Source organism: Ptychodera flava, chromosome 14, assembly GCF_041260155.1.
Source record: "Ptychodera flava strain L36383 chromosome 14, AS_Pfla_20210202, whole genome shotgun sequence".
Classification (NCBI taxonomy): Eukaryota; Metazoa; Hemichordata; class Enteropneusta; family Ptychoderidae; genus Ptychodera; species Ptychodera flava.
Genome location: NC_091941.1, coordinates 14,811,738 through 14,821,557, shown reverse-complemented (window position 1 = coordinate 14,821,557; position 9,820 = coordinate 14,811,738). Strand labels below are relative to the sequence as shown.

Sequence of the window (9,820 nt, the reverse complement as noted above, 5' to 3'; positions counted from 1 at the left end):
GAATTATCGCTCAGTAAGATGGACTAACCATGGAGGTAGTCATGGACTAACTGTACATTGCACTCAAAAAGCCACACGAACAAGCTCGTAATCTGCATGGAGGCCGAGGGGTACGTCGCGAGGTACTTAGGTACACATTCCTTGTATACAAACCAAAAAACGTTCATGAAACCTGTTGATAGACATATGATTTCTCATTCAAGCTGGCTGATACGAGACAATTGCCGTCGGCAGCCGTGAATTCCGTGTATCTTCGTCTGGCCAGAGGTCCAGATGTCTGGAACTTTTTGACCTGATTGATGGTTGTTTGACATAAAAGCGCCGCCGGTCGAAGGTAACCTCGTACAAGAAAATTGTTTTTTATTATTTCGCATAATCATTATCAAGATGCTCGTACGAACTTAAAGTGATGATTAATAAAACGACTAATGCTTAACTGTAAGTTTTATTCAGTGAGGAGAGAGGTTTTACTTGGAATATGTGTTTAACATGAGTGAATGTAATTTCGTCACTACACGTTTAGCCCTGGAGATCCAACAACTTGGTCTGGTCCAGCCAACTTCCGGTCCAATTGAGAGATTTTCGTCTGCTGCCGCGCGCTGTTCTGTTGAAAACTTTGTCACTGCCAAGTTTAGTCGTGCACACCACCAGTTAGAGTAAGGTGAGAAATTAAGCGACCGTCACTTTAAGCGTAGAGTCAGACTTCTTCGGGGTGAGGGAATTTGGAACTGTAGTATCATCTCGAAAAAAATTATTGGCACTGCTGTGCATGCAACAATCACGGCCTCTTGTGGTCGGTCGGTCTGATACATAGCGAGGACCCCTGTAAAAGTGTAAACATCATTACTGAGTTCCGGTTGGTCTCGTAATGACCTGTCCAAACCAAAAGACGCGACGTAAAATATATTTATTATGTGACTGAATATTGTTTGATGCATGCAAACAAGCCCCGATGCATCAGCATAAATGACTGAACATTGTTTTGCTGAAGTATTTCATTGAAGTGTTTTTCTTCACAAAATATTTCTTCACAAGACTTTTTTTTAATTTTCTGTCCAGTATTGACAATAATATAATGTGCAGTGACTGTCATTTCTCCTAAGGGCTTCGATGTGATGGACTCATCACCATTTCAACATGTGCCACACACACCATCATTATTCGGCTCTGTACCAATGCAGTCACCAGCCCCCACAGTTCCAGACGTGGACTTTGAAGCCAGGGTTTCTAACATTCCTAGTCCCTTCCAAAGAAACACACCAGGCAGGTGTTATTCTTAACATCATTCTCTGAAATTTCTCTGTATTTTTCATCGTCTCTGAAATTAGTTTTCCTACAACTTTTTTCTGTTAAATGCCTGTTTTGAAACAAGTTTTCAGATTTTCAGGAAGACTGTATGATTGTGTTCATCTCTTTCCGTGTAACCACTCAATGAACTCTAATAATATTATTAATATATAACAAAGACAACCGTTTAATGTCATTCCCTGTAAATATTGATATGATGAAATTTGAAATTGTTCAGAGTGCAAATATAAATTATCTTTCCACAGATGAATGGTCTTTTGTCAACACATTCATGATTATCTACCATCATCTTGTTGATATCACAATAATTAGACCACCATGATTGCCTGTCACATGCCAAAGATTATATATTATAGCCCAAACATGGGACTATGTGTCCGAGGGTAGGTGACCATGCATTATTTGCCTGACATAAGGAGGGCAAATGGTCTCCTGCCCCATGATTTGGCTATAATATTTGTATTGCATGCCTCTCTGACATAAATTTTCTCACCAAATTTTTTACTTTATGTACAAATGACAATCATATGCTTTATTTCCATTTTAGACGAAAATCTGTTGAAAAATAGAACGATTTTTATCATCAAACGGTGCATTGATATATTTGGTTTATCGAATTTTTTTCACATAATTTTGTAGAAAAAGTATTTCCTAAGTAAAAGATGTAATTTGATCGTTTTTTAATCCTGAAGTTGTCAAGTTAAAATAGTTCCGGTTCACTTTCAGTCCAATAATAATTATGTGGCCTGCGACGTCATCGAGTTAGAAATTGTATCCTATGGAGTATGTGACGTTCAATATATGAGGCATGTAATAAAACTCTTTGAGGACAATTTGAGATGGAGACTGTTATCGCTCAAGTTCAGACAAAATTAAGTTTTTGTGATATGAATTCATAAACCTCAAATTTCCAGACACATGTGGAGGCTGAGTGCATGTTGTGAAATATTTGGCTCTAGCAGTCATGTACGATACTTGATTGATTGATTGATTGATTAACTTTATTACCTGAAAAATTATTTTTCCAAATCATGTTTAGAACAAAGAAGGTATACAAATCATTCATAAGCTTACAGGTAATAGGAGTCAGAAAATAGCAATAATGCTAATCAAAGTCTGACCCCTCGATTCAGCTTAATAGTACATTCATGGATGTTAAAGAAATTAAAATATACAAAAAATTCATCACATCTAAAACCCAGCTTCTATTGTTTAAAGTAAGTGGTGAGAAAAGTGTCTATATCATATATTCAGTCAGCAAATCCCTTTTAAGTGACTGTGAAAAACTATGTCTTGTCAGTTCCTTTCTTGTATTAAGTGTGATATTGTTCCATGTAATTGCACCTGTGTATGTTATTGATTGTTTTCCTATTGATGTCTTAACAGGTGGGATACATAAATTCCCTTGCTCTTTTTGTCGTGTATTGTATTTGTAATCTAACAACATGCAGTAATCTGTAATCGAATGTGGTAAATTATTGTGTAATAAATCATAAACAAAGATACCAATCAAAAACCTGTGTAACTTAAATACATCAAGGAGTTCCAAACTATTAAAGAGTGGAGACGAACTGTCCCTGAATCAATCCACTTGTATCCATGCATCTGGTAAAGGTGCATTGTTCCTGGATGTTGCAGTATACAGTAAGTAGACTGTAATCTCCATGTGTCAAATTAATCACGTAGTAATCAAGCAGAGACGCATGTATCATTACATATCATGTAGTCATTCATTATGTTCTATTCCTATTTGTAAATAGTGGATCAAACACTGCCACAGACGCCAGTACCCAACAACACCAGAAGTTTACCATTGCAGGGGACAAATGCATCCTCAAGAAACTTAGGTAAGCATCTGAATATTAGAAAATGTAGTTTGCTTCAATTTGGTTAAGTGTTTCCTACAATTGTACAATTCTGTGTGAAACCCTCAGTACTCTATGGCTGTATCAAAAAATATTGAAGCTGTAATAAAATAGCTTAATTTTATAAGACAGTTTTAGCATTTTAAACAAACACTGAAAACATGTATTTGTCTTCCTGGTAGATTCAAAATTCTGTTGAAATTCCAAAATGTATTCTAGTTGTAGCTCATAGTATAATATAAATTGTAAATGATTTAATCAGAAATTCTGGCGAGTGCCGTAATCTTTGGGCCTCATGATATTAACTTTAGCAGCTGCAATAAGCAAGTAGCTGCGGCAAATGTTGGCTGGTAATCATCGCAGTCATCAATGGTCTCGCTCGTCTTGTGTACACATACACTCAACAGTGGCTACCTCAGTAACTGAAAGAGCCTCATTGACTTGGCAGATATATTTCATTTAAAGGTATACTGTCACCTGTTCCAATTTTGCCACAGTTACGATGGAAAGAGAAAATCTAACAAATCACAGATTTTAAGCGGGTGGCCACTTTTTAAAAACAGCGCCCTCATATGGACATTTTGAATACCAAGGAACGCCCCTTTGGCCATATATGGGCATATTTAGATGACAGGTGGTTGTATACTTTTAAAGAGTGAAAATAAATAAATGTTTGGATCTCCAGATATTCGTGAGACAGGCAGCTTTGAAAATATCCAGTGAAATTTGGACACCAAATAAACCCTTAATTAATGCTGTTCAAATTTGAAATAAGCTGGCAGCAGTGTCATTTGTGAAATAATGTCATTAATCAACATGTAAGTCTGACAGTATATTAAGAAACTGATCAAATTGAACTACAGCAATATACAATATATCATCTTAAAAGTGGATGTGTGGCAAATGTGTTGTGACAACAGTTCAATGAATTAATGTACTTGACTGATGACCTAGCCCATATCTAATAGGCAGTAAAGTCATCCATTGTACCCTATACCTCATACTGTCAAATGGTTGAGAAATACTACACTTTAAATAGTCATCATTAAAGGTGAGAAATTTTGTAATGCTTCTCTGGATTATCCAATATGGTCCCTATATGCAGTGAACGCTATTAGAATGGTTTACACTGCAAAATTTATGTTGCATTAATCACCAAGTACATTAAAAATTCAGTGTTAAAATTGTCCCCAGTGTGTGGATAATAGTGATATATTACTTGACAGTACCAATCTCACTGATCTGTTCCCATTAGCATATAGCCTTCAGGTATATGTCATGAAGTTTGTAGGAAATGGGTACCCTTAGGTGATTGTAGCAACTGATCAATTCTCTTTTTTCATACTCTATAGTAACGTCAGTGATTAATAGCACAATATGAAAGAGTTGAATCCAATATTTATACTTATATAATTTATTTACAATTTAAGGCACTATCTTTGGCTTGAATGCACGTACAAAGAAGGCTTAAAAAAGAGCAATTTTTTCAAGTGGATGGGCAAAAGTTAAAAAATGAAGATCGCTCTATTCAGAGGTCATACAGATGTATGTGTAATTCCACTACCTGATGGGTATACTAGTCCATAGTTGAAGCAATTCTGTATAAACACAGAAATCAATAGTATATAAGTTATAGTAGCCGTGATATGTCATGTAAATAGCGAGGGCGACTTATAATCTTGTGTTGTCACATTTTTCAGTTGCCTGGATACATGCATTCAGAGTGGACATTCCATATGGCAGTGACGTGCTGTGAGAGTCATATCACAAGATTTATGATCAATTCATGATACTTATATCAAATATAGATGTTATAAAACCCATAGGCTTTTACCATACATTGGTGGGTTTAATATGGACTTCAATTAGAGGCTGTGGCAAAGCCTGTGTCATTTATTGAATTAATGTGTAAGCAAACGTATAAAGCCATATGACAAGTCTCAATTAAACATAAAAAGACGGCAGCTCTTCTGTAATCCCTTCTATCAGCTCAAACAAACATCATGGTCCCAGAGATGGGACTATTTCATACAGGGAGTTGACTTCAGTGAATATGTACAATTTTTTTACCTCATTCCAAAGTGTCACTTATTTTAGCAAAACATCCAAGTACGAATTGTTTTCTTACAAACGTTGAAATTCCAAGTATTTCCCTTCGTGCCTCCCAAGTTCTAACGGTAACAGTCAGTTCTGAGAAGGAAAGCTTCGGTTCACTACCTCGCCTAGCCTTCTGGTACACTGTATTTTAAGGCAGGGCGCCACCTAGTGGCGGATAACCAAACTGAGCATGATGTTCTCAGAGATTAGTCGGGATGTAACCTCCATACTGTTCTTCACACCCAAAATCTGCTGCTCTGAAGTGAAGAATATAATTAAAGTAAAATTGGTTTAGTTTCTTTCAACTCATTTGTTTCAGGTGAGCAGGAAGTACCTGAGAATCTTGTTCATCAACAAAGCACACCCAGTTCCGAGTCCACGGCCAGATGTCCACGCTATCCTGAGACTGATCATATTGTTGGTGCGGCTGGTTCTGCTGTATCCCATCTAGAGGAGCAAACGAATTCTGAAAGACTCAGAGTACACCATGCTAGGCAGCATCAAGTCATAGCCTCCAGACCAAGTCCATCACAAATGCAGACACTTGATCTCTTCAGTGGAGATGATTATTTTGACTGAAACAAGCAAACAAACACTCCAAACTAAAAATGGAAACATTGTAGGCGGCATTTGAAATGTCTAGATACCTGACTCTTTTGAAAAATCTCCTACAAAAGTACTGAGATCATTCAAACAAGAGTAGCACTCATTAACTCAACAATAAGTCACCTGACTTTGTAATCGGGAAAACCTTCCTCACACCTTTACTCATTGCTGTGGCATATATAAAAGCCCAACACTGTCAATGTCAGATACAAGCTAAAGGTCTTAGAAATCAAAAAAACGATCAGATGATGTAGACAAAATCAAGACAAAATTCAATGGAAATTTCAAAATATTTTGCATAAATGAATATTATGTCAAGTTTGTCAGTGACAAATTCCAAATAAAATCAGCTTTATGAAAAACAACACAACAAAAATCTCAATCATTGATAATCCTTTTGGAAAACTATCAAAGAAACAATTGTTAAAATAGTCAACAATTTTTCAAGTACAGCTTGACCTGTTGTAATGCATTACAAATAATTGAAAGAATAAAAGCCACACACAAGGACACTGTTTTGCTGTTTGCTGCACATTACATGTGGTGACGTGAAATATGGGATATGCCAAGCCTGGGACTATACTATATTAATACATGTATAAAGGGCTCTCTACTAATACAGCTCGAACAACTATGTCAATGCCTGAAACAGCATCAAAGGAGATTAGTTTTCACAGTTTGTTTAGTTCACTCACTGTAAAATTGTGGTAGTAAAGCACTATCAAATACAGAATATATCATCCACAATGCTCTTCCTGGCAAACTGAAATTTTCAAACGAATCCTCCGGAGAAGTTTTAATAGTGTAGATGGATTGCTGACGGCACCGCGCCCAGTAATTCCCTATACCTTCAGCAAGTTGACAGTGACATTGTAGAGGGCGCTCTATAGACCCTGCCACCTCCAAACCAAAAAGGTGCTGTATCAGATTGTGCTATAAGATGTAGCTCTCACCGACGGGGTCTCATCACTAATTAGCAGTAGTAAAATGTTTAGAATGTCACTGGCTTTTCAATCACAGTCTTCATATTAAAATCCCTAAAGCTGTAACTCTTGAAATTTGTTGGCCTGAAAAAGGCTTTCTATTTTCTCTGGTTTTCTTTAAATTCTACAAATTTAAAGGATATAGTCTTTTACTACTGAAAAATTGGACGAGTAAATTTAAATTTTAACCGTTATTTTGATTTCCCGCCATTTTTTAAAACTGGTAATATTACAAAGAAAACAAAGCATATGATGTCCCAGTGGAAAACATTCAGTACTATGCATTGTATTGGACTACTCTGTTGTTTCTATGAAGATTCCAATGCACATATGCACTGCGTACTGTGTTTTTTGCTTTATTCGCATGAGGGTGCCATTTTATGTTTGGGCAAACTTTTATTATTTATCTTGCTCAAAATTGCACATGCAGTCCCAGTTTATTATGCTCATATAATCACCCCTCAATGAGTACATTCCCACCAACTTGCTTTAGTTTGGAAGTAAAATCACAAAAATAATGCTAAAAGATACAACTATTGGGCCTTTAATGGTCTGATAAAAAAAGTGATAAAGCTTGCAGCAAAGCCGGGGACATTTAGATTTGAATTACTGAATTCGATTGCCCAGCATAAAGCATGGCAGCGCATGCTTACACCCACATACAGGGCATAGATTTCCGCATCAATTAAGATGAACACTTTCGAGGACTCCGGTCTGTGTAAAATTGTCTATGCTGTACAATCTGTCACTGGAACTTTTCAAAATTCCTATAGCCGAGCAAATTTTATCCATCCCAAGTTGCATATAACACATGTGGGTTACGCTTGACCACGGTCCCTCCCTCCGTGGCTTGACACAGTAAAATCCATGCGGACGAAGTTAGCGATTTAGCTAGGTCATTACTAGACTTGGTTCAAGTCTGTGATTTGTGAATGTTTGATTGGAGTGAACGAATATGATTTGTATTCTGCCTTTATGTGAAACGCGTGAGTGGACGCGATGGGTAGGGTGAACGCGATGAGTGAACGCTATACGGCGGAGTTTCACCCGGAATCCGGCAGAAACTAACTCACTACTGCGCAGACTCAAACGTGACGCATTCAATCGCTGGGAAAACCTGGCGTGAGCTGCCAAATTCCGGATAGGTTTGTACGAAATAGGAGAGACACAAGAGAAACTATTATAAATGATTTTATTTGTTTAAAATTCACCGACTTGAACCAAGTCTAGGTCATTACATACCAATGGGGCTTTCTATGCCCAAGCATGGAGGAAAATCTTTTCCGAGGTAGCATGGAGCTAATCCATGCAGGTACAAAAGAGATGCTCCCATGGCCTATGCAAGACTTGTTCATCCGCACGGTTTTGTATATCGGCCAGCGTAGTATTGTCTGATATTGTTTTGACCCCCCCCCCCCCCCCCGCCCCCATGAAGACGCGACTATGCACAATTTTTAAATATCGGATATTTACCATCTAGTAACGAAGTTTGACATATCGACGATATCGGGACTATATCGATACTTGACGATACTAGAATAAATTGCGGTTGAGCCACGGCACACCGGGTCTGTGAAGTCGCCTATATTTATCGGCGATTATCGGAGATTTCACCACCCTTAATATACTAAGCCAAGCCAATCTAACTTCGATATTGTAGTCTAGTATCTGTAAAAATATCGGATATCATATAAAAGTTCAATGTCGCGGTGTCCTCCCGCGGTGTATCTTCTCGAATAAACACCCTTGATTATCAATCAGGTTATTGCTAGAGTGACTGGACTTTCACCAATTTACCGTAGACCCCAGGGTCTGTGATTTCTAATACTAGTACCAACAAACGATTTATGTCTACCGACTACGCTCTTTGTGGTATTCTTCTGTGCTGCGCAGCGGCTCCACGGTTGCATGGCATAAGGGACGCTGATGTAAGTCACAATCCCGTGGGTGAAGGGACTGTGGTGTATACTTTTCCCTGGCTTCTATCACGGAATAATAATTCCTAGACAGTGAAATTATCCCTTGTACAAATTCAGACAAGGAAACTGTCTGGCACTTACAGTAGTGTAACTTTAGTATATAATTTAGTACCACTAGTGTTTTAGTTGCATCATAAAGCCCGACTAGACTGAAAAGTGTTATGTGCATATATTTGTTAGTTTATCATCAACCCCTCTGAAAAAACATTAGACTGGAAACTTCCTCGGATTAACACTTCGACGTCAATAAGTGCTGGACAAAACAAACGAGACATCGACAGACGAATAATGTTTAAGTCAATAGCTTACAGGAGGTGACCGACTACCTCATGTTATCAGAGGTCGCTAAATTAATTGTACAAACAATCGCGTTAGAACAATGTGGTGAATGGTGTTGGCGATTCACAGGGCCTCTCTCAATCGCCAGGTTTGTACGTCCGCGGTATTACAATTGACATCAAGTTCAGATTACCGGGAGAAATGGTTCAGATTGTTGACTGCAAATGAGTTGTTCTTTATTGTTAAGGTAGTATGCGCCTCGAAAGTGAAAGACTTGAACTTTTGATCAAACTTTCCTCAACGATTCTTTCAACCATTCTCTTTCAAAATCAAGGATACAAATCGGGCGTCACCGTGCGAAGTTTGGCTCCACAGACACAAATTACCAAAGATTTACCGATATCTGAAATTCATAATGGCCACCATCCTTGTGTTAACTCTATGGAGAAAAATAAAATCTTCGATTTTCGAAAAACTAAGACAGATAAAATTTTTCTTTCGCCAAGAGCTTTAAAATGAACCCCCACAAGTGGTAGATCAGAAAGGAACTATGAAAGTTTTAGAGTCCGAATATCTGTCCCCGAGGCGCATTCTACCTTAATATAAGCAAATTGAATGAACGGGCGAGCAAGAAATGTTACTTCAACTCGTTGATTTTATGATTCGAAGGTACAGAATGATGAGAGAAAGAAGAATGTATGGT

General features: G+C 37.7%; 1 protein-coding gene across 1 annotated transcript; it reads left to right on the top strand.

Annotated features, from left to right (window-relative positions):
• The first annotated feature begins 236 nt into the window (after positions 1-236).
• Positions 237-6,386, top strand: LOC139149485 (uncharacterized). The gene is made up of 5 exons (XM_070721258.1): positions 237-334; positions 524-661; positions 1,104-1,263; positions 3,069-3,155; positions 5,590-6,386. The coding sequence occupies exons 3-5, from the start codon at positions 1,116-1,118 to the stop codon at positions 5,847-5,849; spliced, it is 495 nt and encodes a 164-aa protein (XP_070577359.1). The 5' UTR covers positions 237-334; positions 524-661; positions 1,104-1,115; the 3' UTR covers positions 5,850-6,386.
• Positions 6,387-9,820: the final 3,434 nt, after the last annotated feature.

Bases quoted from the DNA above. Each gene is read 5' to 3' on its own strand.
- LOC139149485 (XM_070721258.1), top strand. From the start codon at position 1,116: ATGGACTCATCACCATTTCAACATGTGCCACACACACCATCATTATTC. The intron at 1,264-3,068 runs GCAGGTGTTATT...ATTTGTAAATAG, and splicing joins CTTCCAAAGAAACACACCAG to TGGATCAAACACTGCCACAG. The intron at 3,156-5,589 runs GTAAGCATCTGA...CATTTGTTTCAG, and splicing joins TGCATCCTCAAGAAACTTAG to GTGAGCAGGAAGTACCTGAG.